This window comes from Rhinolophus hipposideros, assembly GCF_964194185.1.
Source record: "Rhinolophus hipposideros genome assembly, chromosome: 14".
Lineage (NCBI taxonomy): Eukaryota > Metazoa > Chordata > Mammalia > Chiroptera > Rhinolophidae > Rhinolophus > Rhinolophus hipposideros.
The window spans coordinates 66,772,291-66,793,333 of record NC_138060.1 but is presented as its reverse complement, the minus strand read 5'-3'; the positions used below and the strand labels follow the sequence as shown (position 1 = coordinate 66,793,333).

Here is a 21,043-nt window from a genome sequence, read left to right as displayed (position 1 = left end):
GTGTATTTTAAAGATCATTGGGATTAGAATGTTGTGAAATTGAGTTTTAAAGTGCTAAGTAATTTAAAGAAGACTGTCCAGGTTGATTTAATTATAATCAATTTCTGGAAGTTCCAGACTCCTGATATTTTTACTATCACTATATAAAGTTTCTCCCATTCAAAAAATACTGACTACCTTAACCTTTCACCTCATTTTAGTATATGGTCTAATAAATATTATACATATGAAAAGAATGACCCGCAAATAATAGTCTCCAGCATTGGCATTTTGTGTACTCGCTTCTAATCCTGAGGACGACCGCGTCCAGAGAGCATCACGCACGCCTTGTCTGAGATCCCGCAGCCGAGGTCCCAGGGTTGGCAATCCTGCCCATCCCCACTAGAAACCCACACAGCTGGGATTTGAACATGGGCACCCTTGGACTTCAAATGCTGCTTTTTCCCCCTTACGTACTTCTTAAAAGTTATTAAACGCATTTTCCTCTTTAAATTTGGCATAATGTGGTATATCTGCTCAGATAACTTTAATTTTGTTTGTGTCATTTCTAAATTTCTCCTCTAACAGTGGATAGCTTTTGTCCCCTCTCCACTTCTTGGGCATATTTCATGAACAAGTATTTTAACCTATTGGAAAGTAGATTTCTGATTAATAATAGTCTTCCAACATTGAACTATCTGAATTTTACATAAAAATAGAACATTTTTGAATGTATGCTAGATTATACTAATTTATTCCCACACCTCATTCCTGTGATTTTTGAGAAAATTTTAGATGTATGAAGTTTGCTTTGATTTTTCCCCCTCGTTACCTGATCACATGGCCTGTACTTGCAAAATAGTTAATATTTTCATATCAACACTAACCCTTTATTCCCATTTCAGTCAAATTAACTTTTACAAGTTTAAAATTTGAAAAAAAAGAAAGATAATACACAGAAACTAAATGCATTCAAGAATATTATACTTTCCTTGAATCTGTGGTCATACGTAGTTGCTGCCACATTTCTTGCTAATTACTTAACTTATAGACTGAAATTAGGTTAGTGTTTTATTCTGTTTGAGTATCTCTGTCTCGTCCTCTTTTAAGTTCCACAGACATTGCCGTAAGCAAGGTGCTGTAACTGCATAGAGGACAGTGACACTGTAGCTAGCAGGTCAGTTCCTCAGAGCAGTGCCGTGTTTTGCCAACACTCACCCCTTCACCCTCAGCGCTCCTGCGGGAGCTGCCCCAGCGCGTGGTGTCAGCCTTCCTCTTCAGACGCTGGACCAGACTTACTGATGTCACCAGGTGTCACGTGCTGAGTGATGGAAGGAAGGTGGGCCTCTTCGGACCTTCTTCCTGCTCCTCTTACTCAGAAATCCCTCTTTTTTGCCCCTAAAGAAAGGCAAGGCTGATTACTAGTGCCCTCTGCTTGTGCTAATGGCATTGCACCAAACACGTGCTTATAATTGGAAGAGCAAATGATGTGTAATTTAGTAAGCAATTGACTGCGGGATGGAAGGAATCAGCGATTTGGAATACACTGACACGTTATGCTCCGTTGTGTTTATTATTTTAAAACCCAGAGGCCTAATAATTAGAGGCACACCCAGTGAAGTTTAAGAATGGTTACTCATTGTTTGTTGTTGTGCATGGAGTGTCCTAAGGACAGGTGGAAAATACTGCACCTTCCCCAGGTAGACGAGCAGACACTGAATGACCAGATCCCCTGCAGAGACTGTCTTAGAAACGAAGTCCGGTCTCTAACATAATGATCTCAGAGAAGACATTTGTCTAAAAAAGAAAAAAAAGTTGATCTTTCACAAAAGTGTTAACAACTCAGAAGAGCCCTGGTTTTCGCTTTATGATTTTTGTGTAGGCATCAAAAGTGATTCAATTAAAAGTAATGCATTATGAGGTCCTTGGTTTATAGAGGCAGTAAAAAAATAAATACATGAAGTCTTGCTGTCCTGGGATATGTGTTCTAGGTGGAGGGACAGCCAATAAGCAAATACATTCGAAATAAAATAATATTCCATTTAATGAAAAATCCTTCAGAGCAAAATAAGGGGCAGAGCCTGCCTGGTGTGTTATTGACCTCTGTGCACTAAGTGAATGGAACCTTATGTTACAATCAAAAATGAGTTTTGGTTTATCTTAGTTAGTTCATGTTCTGCCGCATATGAATTATCTTTATAAATCTGTCATGTTAAATAGTAAAGACATAACTTTTTTAAAGTAACATATGTGAAAAATGTAACTTGATAGAACTAGTCATTTTAGTTGAAATGACTTTTCATTTAATGGAGTGACCCCTGTCTCACACACATTCTAAGTGTTAAAAATGCTATATCCTGTCCCTTTTAAACAAATATTGAGAGCCCACTGCAGCCTGATCAGTTAAACAATTATATCAGGATGATTTTTGTTTGATATTTTCCTTTGTTCTTAAGCATAAGTTTATTTATGTTAAATATGAGTTTCAAATAGCAAATTTCTAATCTCAACAACACCAAAAAAAAAAAAAAAGAAAAAAAAACACAGAAACAAAATGGAAAAACCCAAATCCACTAATGTTTGGCAATCAGGACCTTTTTCACTTACCTGGCTCTGTGATCACAGTCCTGTGATTTCACTCCTAGAGGACCTGGGTTTTATTATTTCTACTGCAGGTATTAGAAGAAAATCGTCCTGCTTTAACATGAAATTAGGCAGTGTAGCAATCTGCCCAGTTTCTAGATCAGTCGTTATAACCTTGCTCCGTTCCTAGATCTCTGAAAAATATGGTAGGAGTATAGGCTCTTTTTCTAAAAAAGTCAACATGGGAAGTTTTGCTAACACTTTCATGGGCTTCTCAGGTCCCTTGGAGGACATCCACAGACCCGTCTAGAAATCTGAGACCCCAAATTAAGAACCTCTTTTCTAGATTTCGTGCTCTGGCAGCTTTCCTGAGGGGCCCGCCTGGCGGCCACCCTCCCTACTCTGCTCGTCTCCTCTGGTCTCCTGCCTGTGTTGGGGGCCTGTCTGGGTATTTGCTGAGGTTCTGTTGTCCATTGTCTGAAAACCTAATAGAATATTGCTGCTTGATTCCAGGAGTCCAGGCTCCACGTTCAGGGAACACTTAGGTAAGCTTTTCTTAAAGGTGTTACCTGTGGTGGCACAGTTCATGTTCAGGTTTGCCGGAGAACTTCATCAAATAGACCTGTTCTCCTTGGAGCAAAGCAGGTGTAAACTGTGTAATATCATTTGTACACCGTTTTTGTTGTTGGGGCTAAGGAAGTCATAATTGCAGTGTACAGTCTGGATCTAAGAGCTCACGTGGCCTGGTTGGCCAGGGTGCTGAAGCCACTGGGGAATTTATATTCATATCACAGAAAAACACCTGAGGGCAAAACTTCCTGTGAGCTCGAGTATAGCCTATAACCGTGGGAATCTCACAAGGCTTTTGTTTCGCTTTCATTGCTTTTTTTTCTCCTAGCTAATACAGGTGTTCACCTTGGAATAAACCTAGACTGGAAATTACTTTGCTTGTATTACCACACTATGCTTTCCACGCAATGCCAACCAATGCCTCTACTAAGTATTTTAATAAATCAGATTGACTCGAGAAACATTGCAATTCTGTAAGAACACACAGGCCATCACTGAACCACTCACGTATACAGAAAAAATTACTGCCTATAGAAGTGGACCTTACAGTCTAGGACTAAAATCACATGTTTAATGTATTTCATACAACCGATTTCATTTAAATGCATATTCCTATTTTTGTGAAATTAATAAAATGGCTGACATCATGTTAATGTTTTTTTAATTAAAGTATTGCCCAATTAAAAATGAGAGTGGAAATAACCAATTTCCGATAGTAGAAATCCCCCACTACATTTCCCTATACATTTAATGAAGTGTGTGTGTGGTGGGAGGGGGACGGGGAGGTATTTTCTCTTAAAGGAACAGAAACAGTATGGTTAGGGAGCTGGGAAATTATCACAGACAGGAATTCCATCTGGGTACTCACGTGTAAACATGCATCTTCTCCAAAAATAATGTATGCCATCTCTTTCCTAGAGTTAGTTGGGTGCAGGAGAGTTCTGATGAAAATCACGGGGGACCCCATTCTCAACCACGGAACTCACAGTCACGTCCTCTAGGTTGCCAGATGTTTGGGAGTGAAAATGTAGAACCTAGAGGAGAATGTGAACAAGAGCTAAAACCCTGTGTGGAACTTCTTAGTAAATTCTTTCCTATGAAAAGTTAGATTTAACCACAAGGTTGTAATACAGGCATCTAAACGGTGGTGTTCTTACTACTTGGGGGTGGGGGTGGTTGAAAGAGGAACTTTGAAACTTGAAAAGTGAATGACAAAAATTTTAACAACTTTCCAAACCAAAGAGGGGATTTAAGATCCTCCAAGAAATGACCCCTCCCTTGCAACGCTCCTTAGATGCGTGGGGTGGCTGGCCACCATCTCCGACTCCCGTATCTGTGATCACCCAGCTGAGTCGTGCCTTCTGTTTCAGCCTTTGAAGTCCATGGAGCAGAATGGACCGGGACTGGAGTACAGAGTGACCTGGAAGCCCCAGGGCGCCTCAGTGGAGTGGGAAGAAGAAACAGTCACAAACCATACCCTGCGGGTGATGACACCCACGGTCTATGCTCCATACGAAGTTCAAGTGCAGGCCACAAACAGCCTGGGTGCTGGCCCCGAGCCCCAGTCCGTGGTTCTCTACTCTGGGGAGGACTGTAAGTGCCCATTCACTGCAGTGTCTGTCAGGCAGATCGCACTTCTCTCTATGAGCACTGTCCCTCTGCCTGTGGGCACACAAGGAAATGTCAATCGGGGTTCCTGCATTAGGGTCGGCTGCAGGAGAGAAGTATGTCGAAAGGTTTACTTGTCTTTAATTTCCCAGTAAAGCCATTTCTATATTGAAAATCAAAGCCCTGGAATCATCAGATCTCCAGGTGCATTTGCCCCCACGTGTCAGAGACCTCCCAACAGTCCTCTGCTGCCTTGCCGGGCCTGGCTGTAGGTCTGGAGCCTTCCTAACAGATGAGAGACAGACCCAGATTTGGTACAAAATTATTAATACACACACACGCAGTTTTGAGGTGCTGGTGAAACCATATTCTTAAATACTTACGCCATAGTAGCTGCTGCAAATAGATGATTGGAGAAAGGAAACACAGTGCGCCCCATGTGACACACACGGGCTTATTCCATCGTTCTTCCGGTGTTTAAAGGCATGTGATCCAAGAACAGGAGAAGGTTGAATGTGCGAATTCCTGGTTCACCTGTTGTCTAAACTCTGCCACCTGAATAAAACTACACAGGACACGTCACTGGCCTGAGATACTAGTCTTGGCTGCTCCGCTGTGGTTCTTTCCTCTGCTGTAGCTCCCCTGTGGAAGTGGGGGGTGGTTGGTCTAAGGGTTGTGTGGGTCAGTCCAGCGCAGGCCCTTAGACCCAGGCCTGACACGTACACATGCTCAGTTAATGTAGCTACTGGTAGTAATAATGGATGACTGGCATTCCCAAGTACCATTACTTGAAGTGTTGGTCTAGTTCAGTTCACCTGCTTCCAAAGGCAGTGAGCCCCCAGACTATTTCATGTTTCATCACCCACATGTGTCCACATGGAGAGTGGCATTTCTCAGAGTGGTGCAGGCTGTCCTTTACTGTAAACCCACATGGGCTGAGGAATTCCTCTGGGAGGAGACAGTCTGGGTTCCATTTGGACCTGACCTCACAGAAGTACTTTCTGCATGTTAAACCATCACCTGGCCTTTGCAAAGGCCCCTAATAATCCATTTGGAGTTCATGAAAAGCTCATCATTCTCTCGTGCTTCACAGATCCTGACACAGCTCCAGTGATCCAGGGGGTGGACGTTATAAACAGCACAGTGGTTAAAGTGACCTGGTCAACAATTCCGAAGGACAGAGTCCACGGACATCTGAAAGGATACCAGGTTTTTGTCATAGATTTTCTTCTTCTCATTGTTGAATTAATACCTTTCCTGCAAATAAGAATGGATTTCAGAAGCAGATGAAAGAGAATCTGCCACTGTAGCCACATATATGATATGTAAAAGGGTTCCTGTTTTCATTGCAGATAAATTGGTGGAAAACAAAAAGTCTGCTCGATGGAAGAACGCATCCCAGAGAAGTAAACATTCTGAGATTTTCAGGACAGAGAAACTATGGAATGGTTCCTTCTCTAGACGCCTTCAGTGAATTTCGCTTAACCATCTTAGCCTATAATTCCAAAGGAGCTGGGCCCGAGAGTGAGCCCTACACGTTTCAAACACCAGAAGGAGGTGAGCGCCACCTGGGATGACGCCCGCACGGTGGTTTTCAGTCCCTGAGTTCAACATGCCTTCCCTGATTTGTAGTTACTGTGAATTTCCTGAGTTAGCTTCTCAGTTTCTATGACAAGTTATGACTAATGGGCCTTTTTAAAAATTTACCGATTTATGAATGTCTGTCCCTGGTCTTCTGTTTTCTAGTACCCGAACAGCCAACTTTTCTCAAGGTCGTCAAAGTCGATAAAGACGCTGCTACTTTATCCTGGGGCCTGCCTAAGAAGCTCAATGGAAACTTAACGGGCTATGTATTACAGTACCAGATCAGTAAGTAGACATGCGAATGGGGGGCATCTGTTAATATTTCCACCTTGGGTGAGGATTTGGCTGTGAGTCTGTGATGATGGCTTGTGGGCCATCATACTTCCTTATAGTACAGGGCTCGTAAACCGGCATGGAGGCCCACCCAGCCCACTGATTGTTTTTATAAAGACCATTTTATTGGAACACGGCCATGTCCATTCGTTTACATTTGTCCATAGCTGTTTCTCACTGCAGTGGCCAAGTTGAGTTGTGGCCACAGAGACTGCACCTTTCCCAGAAGGTTTACCAAGCTCTGTTTCAGAACAAAAAGAACATGCTAATAGGTACCAGAAAAGACGCCTTTAATATTTATTTATGACACCCTGAGCCAATTACTCGATGTAGGCAGGGCGATTATTTTTACTAAAGCTCAGCTTTACCGTGTGTGCTATGGTCATAATATTATGTCAGCCTCAAAGAATTAAATAAGTTGACGGCTGTGAAGAATCAGGATAGTTAATGCCTTGCACACCTCAAGCACACACAGAAGCACAAGCAAGGGACAGTGTGACTCGAATTGTTGAGACTGCAGTGTGAGGCATTGCTCTTTGTTTCTTTAGTAAATGACACTGATGAGATCGGAGAAGTAAATGACATCAACATTACAACCCCATCCAAGCCCAGCTGGCGTCTCTCAAACCTCAGCGCCACGACCAAGTACAAGTTCTACGTGAGGGCCTGCACAGCGAAGGGTTGCGGCAAGCCCATCACTGAGGAGAGCACCACAACAGGAGATGGCGGTAAGTTCTGGATGGTTCCAACCTGCCATTTTAACCACGCTGTGGAAGGAATGCACGTATTAGCTTTGCAAATTAGAAACGACTGTATCTCAGTCTGGGCAGCCTTTTGTTTTCCACTGAAGTCAGTGCACAATTTACTTACCTTGTTTGGAAAGTTCACATTGACTCAATTTACGGATTTCTACACCACAGCAATCCAGCTACAGCTTTAGTGTATGCCGGGTCAGGAGCTATAATTTTACTTCATTAAAATAGGGCGACACACGGTCATAAAGTTATTTGTAAGGTTAGTAGAAGGATATTTTCCTTTTGGGAATGTCCCCACACACAAAAATACTTGTCTCTTGCCCTGCTAGACATTCTGCAATGCTGATCCGATACATTTCGCCGCCATGTCTTGACTCAAATACACACTGATTTATATATCAATTTTACTGTACTGTCTACTGGTTGGTACAAAATAACTGGCTTGAAGACAGCCCATCAATCTGTGGTTTCATTTGTACAATTCTCTTCATTCAGTTGCACTTTTAAAATTTTTTTCCAACTCAGAACCATTTCCCTTCCGAAATTATTTCTCCAACTATGATATTAGCAGTGTGTTGCTAAGCTTTCTCTAACATCACCAGGGCATGAGGAGAGAAATAAGAAGGTAGAATAAGAAAGGAGTGTACAAACCAATAAGTTAAAACGAGGGCCTTAGGTAAGGTTCAAGCTGGCCAGACGTTGAAAGATATTTGAGGAAGAGAAGGGGGAAATGGGAGATGGCAGGAGGGAAATAGGCTCATTTGTTCATCGTATACCATGTGTCAGACACTGTTCTGGAGGCTTTTCCAAATTTTAAATTAGAAAAAAAGGTAGAATCTGTGGAAAAAGAGAAAAATAGTAACCAGGAATATGAAATTGTTATTTATAAAAAGTATACATTGGAATATATTCGAGGTTGTGGATCACTGTGAAACCAGTGTGTGTGCATGTGAATTATTGTGCTCTGACCTTCCCTGTCAAGTCTGTTTCTCCCTCTTATTGTTCTTACATTTCTAAATAATGAAGGGCTTGTGTTTTCCTCAGTTTCCCTAAATACTCAGAACTCCCCTTTATGGGAAAAAATATATATATTCAAATAGTTTCTCCCAAGAAACCCATAGTTTATTCCCAAGGATGAATTAGACACCAAGTGGCATGATGATCTCATCTACCTACTCCTAAAAGTTAGATTTAAAGATGGTAATTGAATACTTTCTGGTAACTAAAAAGATTTTACTTCTCAAGAGTTCAAATGGGCACCATGGGTTCAGTGCACAGAAACAGTCAGAATAGCCGTCATCTAAATATTGCAACTCCTGTGTTTTTAACAACAGAGTTTAAGGCATGGAGAAGGCTGATCTTTAAGTAGAAGCAAGACCACAGCATGCACAAGCCATGCTGTTCCCACCCTCGCCAGCTGGCATCATGTAGGAACACTGTCTCACATGCCCTCGCTGGAGTTACGGATGGCGATATGGATGGCGATATCTGGAAAATTTAGACTCAGTTACGTTCATGTCTGACAGGTTGTTTTTAGAAGATGGAAAATTCTGTGTGTGATTTCACACATAATGCTACAGCTTTCCCTCAAACTAAAGGTGTAGCTGTTGTGCTTGAGTGTCGCACAGAATTGTCTTCACTGTCATATTTATCAGTCATTTGAAAATGTCCCTTACTTGTATGTTTCTGCTCTTTTCCAGGAATCTGCGTTTTCAGTATTCCAGCAGCTGTCCCCTCCCCAGTTGACTCTGATTTCCCTTCCATAGGCATGGCTTGCTGTAGTTGTAGGAAAGAAGCTGTAATCCCTTTTCCCATGATTCCAAGGATTTCAGCGTGATCCTTGAAAAAAGAAAAATACATATTTTTTCATTGAGGAGACACATGTTGATATCACTAAATGCTCTATAATTGATAACTTTTGTGCCACTCGGAATCTATGCCTGTGTGTCTTTCTTCTCCATGCTCTGCCTAGATAGCGCATTTTAAGGTCATCTGGCATTTCTTCAGAGAATGAGATTTCATATATAAGCATTTTTTTTCTGATTATTTTCGGTTGTCACTCCAATTTTCAGGTGCTTCACATTCCATAATCTAAGGAGGAACAAACAGATGGAGTTAATTTGAAATATTCTTTCTTGTGTCATTATTGGTTTGAATAAAACCCTTGCTTTGCTCTATTTTTCAAAAGCTTGCGCTACTTAGTTATATTACTGTTTTTGTTTCTCAAAGACAAAATTAATTGCATTCTGTTTCAGCGGTGTGCAATCTTAATGGCTTTGCTCAACTAACATGGCTGGCTGACTTCCCCATGGCGCCATTTTCCATGACGCCTTTTTGTTATCAGTAACTAAAGAATCAACTTCTAGTCTAGGGTAAAACGTTTTAACTACTTTTTAACATGTAACATGGTGTACCCATTTAAAACAAAGTTTCAGAATGCTTAGTATTCTCAACATGGAATATATTTTATCTTCAGTATAAATTTTTAACATTGTCTGGTTTATATTTATTCTGCTGAGTTGATTCTTAGCAAAATATCTAAGAAAATATTTTAGATATTTTGTTTCAAGATCAGAAATTAAACGTACCTTTTAATTACACTTGACTCATTTTTATCTGAGGCTATGAGATTCTACAATTAATATATTGGCATATTCATGTTTTTCTTTATTTAGAAAAGTATCAATTTCTCATATCACTTTCAGAAATCTCAATGCATTTCATTTACATGTTCCTATAAATCTGCATTTCATGTAGCTTACATTCTACAAATCTAATATATTTAGTATATGACCATATCATGGTGCTTTTCCACCAATATTTATAGAAAAGATCAATGCAAAAAGAAATAATACACAATTAAAGTGTCACATGCTTTCATTTAGAAGCCACATGGCCATGTTCAATTTCCTGATACAGGTTTTGCGAAAGTTCAGATTGCAGAAATGGCACTGTATATAATTTTTTGAAGCCTGTGTTTGGTTTTGAACCATTCACGTGACCAGGCCGATTTGTAGTACCATTTCATCAGCATGCATATCATCTTAAAAGGACATGAATTAAGTTCATTTTATTTACTGCATTTCAGAATGTTAAAACAGAAAATCTTGAAATGTTGACTTTATTGATCTCTTGATAATTCAAGAGGAAATAAAAATGCCACCAGCGGCTTTTATTCATCTCAAATAACAATATATTTTTTACTTTTCATGTCCTGCTTTTCAGTGATTACAGTTTATATGATTTAACTGTGTACGTTTCTTAGGTAAAAGTATCGGGAGGATACCAGAAGGAGTAAATGTTACTCGAAAGTCGCACCCAGTAGAGGCGTTTGAGCCAGGAGCCGAACCCATAGTCCGCGTGATGCCTAAGAGCTGGGTTGATAACAATAGCATTTTTGAAGATGTAATTGAGACAAGAGGGAGAGGTGAGAAATGAGGTCTCGTGTGGGGCAGCCTTAGAAGCCATTTGTGTTCTGTAGGCGGTTAGCTTGCACGTACTTCCTGTGTTAAAGGTAAAAACATGAGTACATGCCCATGAAAACAATATTTTCAGTTTATTTCAGCATAGCCTTTTAAAGTTATCGAAGCAAAGAATGTTCTCCAAACGTCCACCTTCCCATATTGTTTTGGCCAGAGTAGTTGCCTAAAGATATCTCCCGCTAATTAACACATGTGAATAACAGAAACTAAAACAAAAATCAGAGCACAGAGACGCCTTGCCCTGCATATAACCAGGGTGCCTTTGCTTCCGCTGCTGCTTATGTAACTTGACCTGCTGTCCTCTCTTTGGTTTCCATCCTTAGAATCAAATGCATCTAGAGAGAGTCCTCCCTAAATAAAGATAAGCAATCTGTATGTGTTCTCCCAAATGTCCTTCATGTCACATTCCCTTGAGCGTTGCTCAGAGGAGAAATAAAACTGATGCTATTTTTTGTGTTAAAAGTGACGTTTAATTGTCCCCAAAGGGGCATCATCCCAGTGACTGTTTCTGGCATTCAGCCTGTGACTCTTGTGCCGCAGAATATGCTGGTTTATATGATGACATCGCCACGCAGGGCTGGTTCATTGGGTTGATGTGCGCCGTGGCCCTCCTCACACTCACGCTGTTAACGGTTTGCTTTGTGAAGAGGAACAAAGGTGGGAAGTACTCAGGTAAAGTGGTTTCATTTTCTGTTTTACCTTTATTGGGGTAACATTACACATGGAAGCAGCCTAAGTGTCCTTCAGTGGATGATTGGATAAAGAGGATGGGGTACATACACACAGCGGGGTATTACTCGGCTGTGCAAATATGGAATGCTGCCACCTGAGACAACATGGACGGACCCTGAGAGGGTGACGCTAAGTGGCATAAGTCAAACTGAAAAGAACAAGAATCATGATTCCACTCATGGGAGCATGAAACAGAAAGCAGCAAACAAGTTGTTTTTCAACATGACTTTCAATTTAGGTAATAGTGTTTTCTAGGAGGCACACTTCAGAGACAGCTCTTGTTTTTTTTTTAGTTACACATTTAAGTCAAATTTATATTAGCACATTAGCTACACAATGGACTGAGAGGAAAAATTATTCCTATATTAACTAACCAGATAAATGCTCTAGAGTATTACGTCCAGGTGGCTACTGCTTACCAGTTTCTGGTACTTAAAATAGTCTCTAGTGAGACTTAAGTACTTCCAGGCTTTTATTTTGGTTTGTAAAACATCAGAGACATTGAGGAGACTCATTAGGGGGCACACAGATATTTGAGAAGGCACCGTTTACAGCATGCCTCTCTACCTCCCTGGCCCCGGGATTTCATGCACAAGCGCCCCTTCATGGCACAGGAGCTGCTCGTCACCTGCATGCGAGTTAACTCTTGCTGGGGACGCAGTTCTTACACCCACAACATGTGCTGCTGCACCGCCTTCCCGAACTGTGGTACGCAAAATAGAAATAAACAAAATCCATCCTAGTTGGCATAATGGTTGCCTTCCCTTTCATTTCATTCACTTTCCAACTTTATTGTCTTTTTCAGATGTGTGTATTGTGTTGTTGCTATCATTAGTTTTTCTTAGTATTCATGATGCTTGTATGTGGGGAAAGCTTTAGATCCCACTGTGAGCTGTGACTGTGGTATGTTCAGATTGGTGAGAGTTCATTGACTTACGGTTCCTCCAGCAAATACTTATTGGGAGCCCAATATGTATATTGAACAAACAAGCATGATTTCTAAATTGTTGTAAAATTGCGTGGAAGATTTCCTGTGGAATTATCTCATTTTACCCTGTGACGACTGAATTGTTATGACTTAGATTCACAAGGGCAAATGAATGTTCCAGGTGATTAATTGGGAGCTTTATGGAGACCTAGCATTCCTGTTGGAGTATCCCCCACAAATGGCCATTGCGAAGTGTGGTCCTATCCAAATGCTACTGGAGTGTCCCCCTTAAAAGTAAAGGTCACCACTTCCCTTTGTAGGACAGCTGAGAGACTCCCCCTGTCTCTGCAAACAGTGGAGGTGCCGTGGGAATGGTGTTCTGTTGGACATTTCCTAGTGAGTGAGGCCAGGGCCTGCTGGTCCTGAGTCGCACTGTTCAGGACCAATCTAGTGGGAATGTCACCACTGACCTGCATATCCTGATTACGGAGGCAGTTTGGAGTAAGAGAGCGAGGACCAGCCAAGTGGTTGACTCTTCTTCTCTTTAGTTTAATGATATCAAGCTGATATGCGCCCGTGGCGCCCTCACAAAGGTTAGGACAGTGAAATGTGAGTCCCACCCTCGGGCCTCCTAAAGGGGCCACAGCCACGTCTGACTCTGAAGGAAGTCTTGTCGTCCACGCAATGCTGAGTCGCAGGAAACTGCGAAGTGTGGGACTGTGATGACAAAGGCAGGGCCCAGCTAATCCTTTTACCCCTTGAAGAGGAAACTGATGGATTGTAGATACAACCATATAAAAACAAACAAACAAACAAAACACTTGACTGACTAGTGCCAAAAAGTGAGCAGCACTGTTCTCAGCGGTCATCCACCTCCTAGTAGCACAGCTCACACGTTTTTAAAATTATCTGCGTTCCTTTTTCCTCTGTTTTTTTCAGTGAAAGAAAAGGAAGACCTGCACCCAGATCCGGAAGGTCAGTCGGGGAAGGACGAGACATTTGGTGACTACAGGTGAGCGTGCGTTCCATTCCAGTGCATTCGGCACAGTCATCAGCTGTGAGCTAAAGCACAGTGTTTCTTCTATAAAGAACATCCTGTAAACCTCAGGTCTTTCGCGACGGCTCCCAGCCCTCTGTGAGTGGGGCGGGTGGCCTGCGAGGCAGGTAGAGGCCTGAGGGCATCCTTGAAGCCGGGTGCACCGGGCGAATGGCACTGACCATCTCTCTGGGTAGCTGACATCTTGCAGTCACTCTTCTGCTTGCTCATTACGAATCCAGGTTGTGATGGAGTCATGTGCATGAACATATACTGTGTGCACCTACAAAGGTGAAAACGTCACCTTGTCCCCAAGGTGAGTCTGGTCTGCAGAGGATAACACTTCTGCATGCCAGTAACTGTAATTAGTTACACAGAATACCAGAGCGGAAGAGGAGCCGCTATTTCTGCCTAGGAGGGAGTCTGGAAAAGGGTCATCCCAAAACACATCACATCGGCTTAGAGGTTGAAAAAGCACATGTCCTTAACCCCTGGGCTCTATGACTGCCTTATGAGGAGGTAAAAGTGGGAGCAATTGCACGCAATCACGTGTGAGGCACGCAGCTCTCAGATGTGTCACCTTCTCACTGTCCTGCTCTCCTCTTCCTCTCACCCTTTCCTCCACCCGCTCCATTCTTTAACGCTTCTGGCTTGGGATGTCATCTTTTCCATCAGTCCTCTGTATACCGCAGCCAAAACAGCCGCTGCCATTCCTGAGCTTCTGTGGCATTAGCAGCGGCCACACCAGAATCCTTGTCAGGTCAAAGACCGACTGGCCCATCCCCGGGCCCATCCCTGGAACCAGTGACCTGGTGTATTCTGAGTGTCTGTCCTGGATTACGGCAAGCATCTGAGCCTCGTCAGAGGCTCTCACTGCTCTGGACATATCCCTCTTTCTTCCACTGAGCAAGCGTTCTCTTTAGATTTTTGCGTTTTTTGAAAAATCAGTTTCTTTTCTGAGTAAGGAGCATTAAAGTGGAGAAAGGAAGCCGTGGGAATTTACAAATTGTGGCTCACAGTTCAGGAGGCTGGGGCCATTGGGAACCTACAGCAACTGTTTAAAATGCTTTTGAAAGACAAGTATTACTCAGTTTTATAGGCAAGAAAACTCAGACAGTGCCGTGTTCAAACACACGTCCATCATGCTCTGACCCCTCCTTCAAAAGAGGTGAAGTCGTCCCTGAGCCCCACCTGCCCCCTCACAGTAGCTAATGTCTCCACCCTCTTTCCCTAAATGACACGCTCACCAGGAAATGATCTGATCTCCACACCGTTTCAGGAGGCAGCCTCCCTGACTGTGCCCCATGGCCACAATTCTCAGTCTTTGAGCGTCTCCTCATTGTTTTGTCACCACCGTGGCCTGAGTCCAGTGCCACATCGTGGGTTTTGGGTGCTGTTTTTATGACTTTAGAAGCTCAATTGTGCAGCCAGTGGCCGAGTCAGTCAGGACAGCCTGAGTTATGCTTCTGTCAAAACAGCTCCCAAATCGTTTTCTTTGTCTAGTCACGTGTCCGACACGGGGTGTGCTGGGCGTCTTCATTGCCTAGGGACACTGGCGGGCAGGGACATGGTCAGACCACCACAGAGGGGGATAGGACATGGCGAACCGAGCGCTGGCCCGGAAGTGACACATGCCACCCCTGCCCCCTTTTCTTTGGCCAAAGCAAGTCACATGCTGGTGTGAAGGCAGGGGAGTGCCATCCCGCCATGCTTGCAGAACACTGGGGACGGGACCTTCGGTGAGCAGCTGGTGACTCCACACATTAGAAAGTGCTAGGCACAGTCTAATAATTCTTTTCCTATGTTCATTTTTCAAGCTTTATAAAATTGTTTAATTTGGTGTATGACTTTGCAGTGTGATACCTAGTCATTGGTACTTAAAAAACAGTTTCATCAGGAATTTAGAAAACCATGCCATTACGTAGACATTTTTCTAACTCAGAGCTGCTTTTGCTGAAGAGTAGAACCCAAACCATAAATATAGGATACTTGTGGTGTTTATGTTCTAAAAATGCCAGCCGTCGTTTTAAATTTAACAAATCTGAGTTCTTAAACATATCAAAGGACATCCTTTAGTTACAGGAAATGGGGTTTGATTGAGTAACCTAAACAAAAGTAAATTTTTGGAGGGATTTGGGGGAACATACAGGATCAAAGGTAAAGACAGAAAGTCAAGACTTGGTGACTCGCAGTTCCAAAATTTCATGAAAGCAAAGGAAGTAGTGCTTCTCCTCCATGTATGAACACGTTGAATGTCTGTAGGTCCCACGGAAGCTCCCAGTGGTAAGGGAACCAGAAGTCCTGTGAACGATGAGCATAGTTCCTCAGTTACTGAGAATGACACCAATTGGCGATGACGCCTTAAACGTGCTTGTGGGAGTGTCACTTTGGGTTCATTTATCTGTCTTCGATGTTAACGTGAATATCCTGAAAATTACAAGACTCTTCTCACTTGTGTTGATTCTTGCTTTATGCACATGTCTCATATTAGATTTTGTGGAACTATTCCTTTTCTCTTTTCTAGTGACAGTGATGAGAAACCTCTCAAAGGAAGCCTTCGGTCCCTTACTAGGGACATCCAGGCCACAGAAAGTGCTGACAGCTTAGTTGAGTATGGAGAGGGCGAGCAGGGCCTGTTTGGTGAAGATGGCTCATTCATCGGCGCGTACGCAGGCTCTAAGGAGAAGGCATCTGTGGAGAGCAACACGAGCTCCTCAGCAGCCTTTCCTCTTCGAGCATGAACGCAGCATGCATGGCAGCCTCCCGTGTTGGCCTGTTGGAGGGGGCAGGACGCAGGGACAGAAACACACGGGCGGAGGAGTCCATCCAGATGCCAGCAGCCTGCAGTCACGTGGAGGAAAACGGCACTGCCTTGGAAAGGAAAGCAGGCACGACAGGCCTGTGGCTTTTGTCAGGTGCTGAAATGCAGAACGTGACACAAATCCTGTGTTTAGAGTCACCTCAACTGAATCCAAAGTTCACCTCCGAGGGCTCCCCAGGGTCCTGCACACTCGTGACGTCCTCCTGTCCCCCGTGTGCACACGTGTGTCAGCCCTGAGAATGGTCAGAGTGACTTAGCTTCCCTACAGGTTAAAAGATGGTAAGCCAACAGTTATTTAAACTGTAAGAGGAACACAAATGTCTCATTAAGACCGCTCCTTGATCACATGCAGTCTAAATGTACTATTTAAATTTTTAGTAGACCTTAGGTAAGCAGTCAACTGGTATTTATTGAGCTCTAACTATTTGCCCGGAACAGTCATGTTCAAACGGAGTTCTAACTTCTTCAGTTTCAACGTCAATCATTTATTTCTGTCAGTTACGGCATCTGCAAAGGCCTTTGTTTTTTTGGATTTTTCTTGGACTAAATTCAGCTGCAAGGACAGCAGTGGTCGAAAGGTTATCTTGTGAAAGAACACGCATGAGTTCTTCGTGGTGCCAGCGTGCGATAACTCTATGTATTTAAATTGCCGTTTCTCAATTGGCCGCTTTCCCTTTTTTCTGTGTTTATATAATGGTATGCACATAGAGTTCATGAATGCATTGTACATATTATATTTCCACAATTTAAAGAATAGATGTGTTTTATTTGGATGTGAGACAACATTAACAGGAGTGTCTGTGCAGCTAGAGTAAATGGTAAGATACCATTTTCCAGCATTTCAGAGCGGCCCCCAATAGCGTGAGATCCCCAGCAGGAGACTTTGTACAACACATTTGGATTTTGTTCTTATATTACTTTTCCAACAGCCTCAAAATAAAATGTCATGTAAATATTGGGGGAAATGTTTTCCTGTTTTTCAAAATAAGTTTTGTTTGTGTGTACTGCTACCGCACCCCCAAGGAAAACTGTTTGCAGTTGAAGTTCCTGTACATGTTTGCCTACTTCCCATCTTAAACATCTTCAGGGCGGGAAGTTCTTCTGTGTTCTCCTTCTGTCAATGTCAGTGCAAATTCAAGAAATTTATTTCCTGGCATGTGGTCTACTAGCCCTTCTAAAATTGTACATGGAAATGGTTTAGAAATAGTAGGAAGGATCGTGCATGCATGTCAGTAAAATTCAGTGTACAACTTCTCGTTTTATGGAAACCTTTTTTTAACCTTACCGCAGAATTGTTAATTATGTTTAAGTGAAATGGACTCACAGATTTCACTTTATTTTTTGAACTGTAGCTATGGGCGTATCTTGTGAAATCCTTGACTTTGATTTCTGTAGCCCACTCTATTTCTTGTGGACCAAAATTTGGGCTATTTACAATGGTCAACACAATAACCCATGTCCAAATGCATAAATAGGTAGCAGGTGAATGTCTTTTTTTCAACAATGCCTCTTGAGTCAGGGTTTGACCATACTCCTGAAGTAAGTTTTTCCAGTAGGGAAGAGCACCCTGGTTTGCACCCCCTGAGTGTGGGACCCACACACCCACCAGTGCCCCTGTAGCTTCATCCTACTCTGATTTCTAAGTAACAGCTTTTCTGGATGGAAGAATATCATGTTTTGACTTGTCTAGAAGGGATTTCTGGTACCAGCTAGTGATGAGGCCAAGGTTGGGCCTCTCAAGTTTAGTTCTGCTATAATTCTAGTTCCTCTTCACTGCCATCAGCCAAAAAGGTCTTAAGAGAATCCTGTAAGTCGGCAAGAATCTCAAAAAATCATTAGGAGCAGATTTATTATAAATGTAATAATCTTTAAGTTAGAAGTTAACACAATAATGAAATGTCTGCTTTTCCTCGATCTTGGAGCTCCCATTTTATCCTCTGGGTAACAAGGACGTCCTGTTTATATTTTCTGAGTGGCCAAAACTAACAGATATGAAACATGAGCTCACATGATAACTGCCTTTGGCCGTCTCTCTCTAGTACCTTTTCTCAATACCATGTGGCTTCTGCCGGAAACCATCTGCTCAGAAGGAATGGGTCCATGACCCACTTTGGCTGGTCCACTGTTGATATTATTTTAATGAAGTAGATTGTGTGTAACCTCAAAGACTGTTGGTGGAACGACTCCCTAGAGAGCTGCCCGAGGGTTGGAAAAGCCCAGTCTTTCCCTGGTCCCGGCACTGACTTTGTACATAAAACCTTAGGCAAGTTGCTTGTCCCCTCTGCTTCAAACTGTCTCAACTATAAAGTGCTAATGTTATCTCAGTTACCTTATCTTTGTCACAGGGTGTTTTTTTGTATGAAGAAAAATCTGAAGATGATAAAAGCTAAGATGCCTTTTAACTTCATAAACAAACCTATTATCTAATGATGTATCGAAAAGTCACCCCACGCACACCAACATAATTTTTTTCCTGTGAGCACATAAATATATTTTTATAGGAAAACAAATCTACAGGAAATGAAATAAATCTACTGTTCAATGAGCAGTGCGATTTTCACATGCCATCAAAAATTACTTAATCAGATGAAAATTAAGCAGGGTCTTTGCTATACAAAAGTGTTCTTCACTGATTTTGCATGTGTATTTATAAGAAAATGTGAATTTGGTGGGCTTATTCTATTGGTATGAAGGCATCTGATATTTTAGATGTGCCCATGTTTATAAAAATGTAAAGCACAATGAAATTATGCTGGAAGTCTCAAATGATATTTTTTTCCTATTTTATATTCATGGAAGAGATGAGCTAAAGAGAGACCAATAATGAGAAATGTTGGTGTGTTTTTCTAAGCATTTAAAACATAATTGCTGATTGAAACCCTAAATATGTTTACATGCCATTACGATATGGTCCTTGTACCGATTCTGAATTGATTATAAAGGGACTGGGTTTGTGATCTGTGGTAGTGTATAGCCTGGTGAAGTTCCTACAGTGAAACAAGGAGTGTGGAACCAAAGCTTACGTTGTTTTGTATCTGAAATTATTCAATTACGTCATCAAAAGAGATAAAAGGTATGTAAAGCTGGTTTACTTTGTTATTCTTTTCTGGCTTAGATTAATATTCACAGTAGAACTTTATTAAAATGTGTTTGTGTTGTAGGTGATATTTGTATGATGCTTGTGAATATGTATGGTTTAAAAATATTTTCACTGTACATGAAATTCAACTTTCCAAATAAAAGTCTGATTTCATGTACTTTAAAAATGTTTGTATTCTTTTCTATCCAGAGGAGAAGAATCAGAAATTACATATCGACCTTATCGTCAACTGCCTCTGCTCCTGGAATATCTATCAGGAAGTGCAAATTGAGAAAGTATAAATGAGGTATAAAAACATATTTTGATTTGAATGTCTATATTCACAATAGACCGTTTAATACCATCAACATTACAAAATGTAATATGCCAATCATTTCTATACTTATGATTAATGTCAAAGTAACATGAATGTATATTCACCTGGTTGTTTTCAGAACAATGCAGAAATGTCACTTTTCAAGAAAATGCCCAATATGTTACATTTTCAAATAAGGCTAGTGGGTAATTGGGACACCCAGTCTAGCTCAGCAGACAATTGATTGAAAATTGTGATTTTTTTTTTTAAAGTGTTGGATGTGCACTAATCCCTTTGCATACATTTAACCTCTAAAACACTCTTCTGTTTGTAGACATAGGGTACACGGTGCATGAGTCACTGGTGAGTGTGACCAGCGTGGCCTAGAGACAGAAATTAAAGCAGAGCTGCCTGAGTCCCAGACCCAGGCCGACAGTCGTCACACTGGCCTCCGTATTCCCTTAGAAATGCTAAAGAAAGGTGAGTTGGAGTTTAGAGCTGACTGACTGATGGTGTTTAGAAACTTCGTGGTTTTTAGATATGTGGGAAAACAGTCAATACTGTATGTATGGGAACTGTTGAAGGGGTGCAACCCCAAAAGTAGCAGTTGAAATACACGGTCATTTTCCGTGTTGCAGTTCTCCAGGAGGGGCAGTGCCCAGCCTCACTGGTCCCCACGGTTCTCTGCACACTCACCCTTGGTCTCTTTACCAATCCGGCATCTCCCGCACTTGTCGGATCCTTTCCGGGCTGTATGGTCATGTGCACACAGCTGACCGGAAGCGATTTTTAGCCCAGGACTTTCCTTAGACCTGAGACCTGGATGTATGATTTCCCACCTGGCACCTCTCTTGTGACGTCTGAAGGATCTCAGACTCAGTGTTTCAACACCAGTGTGTGTTTCCTCTTCCTGACCTGCTCACACCCACCCACAGCTACCCAGGGCAGCCTCCAGCCAGGTCAGCAGCCGTGTCCCGGGGTGTGTCCTGCACAGGTGGCCTCTCCGTACCCCATGCTCGGTCCATCACTAACTCCGGCCATGTGGTGGCCTGTGTGTCTCCTGGACCAACCCAGAGCTCTGCACTGGTACACAGGCTGGGCCACTTGCCTGCCCCTGGTCTGCTCTGTCTTCTGGCTCCCCTTCCATATGTCCCCCACTATACAGAGAGGTACGTCTCAAAGGCTGGTCTGGTCATGCGTCCTCCCGGCTCTGGCTGCCCCCAGTGACATTCCATTC

At 42.4% G+C, this 21,043-nt stretch overlaps 1 protein-coding gene across 1 annotated transcript in view; it reads left to right on the top strand.

Annotated features, from left to right (window-relative positions):
* CHL1 (cell adhesion molecule L1 like) overlaps positions 1 to 19,672 on the top strand; it is a gene marked incomplete at its 5' end in the record, with an annotated part of 151,987 nt that extends 132,315 nt beyond the window's left edge. The window contains 9 exon segments of the mRNA XM_081073319.1: positions 4,503 to 4,725; positions 5,834 to 5,949; positions 6,093 to 6,297; positions 6,487 to 6,609; positions 7,206 to 7,385; positions 10,678 to 10,839; positions 11,435 to 11,566; positions 13,494 to 13,566; positions 16,115 to 19,672. Coding sequence (XP_080929445.1) covers positions 4,503 to 4,725; positions 5,834 to 5,949; positions 6,093 to 6,297; positions 6,487 to 6,609; positions 7,206 to 7,385; positions 10,678 to 10,839; positions 11,435 to 11,566; positions 13,494 to 13,566; positions 16,115 to 16,331 — 1,431 coding nt within the window. The 3' untranslated portion in view covers positions 16,332 to 19,672.
* Between the last annotated feature and the right edge of the window lie 1,371 nt (positions 19,673 to 21,043).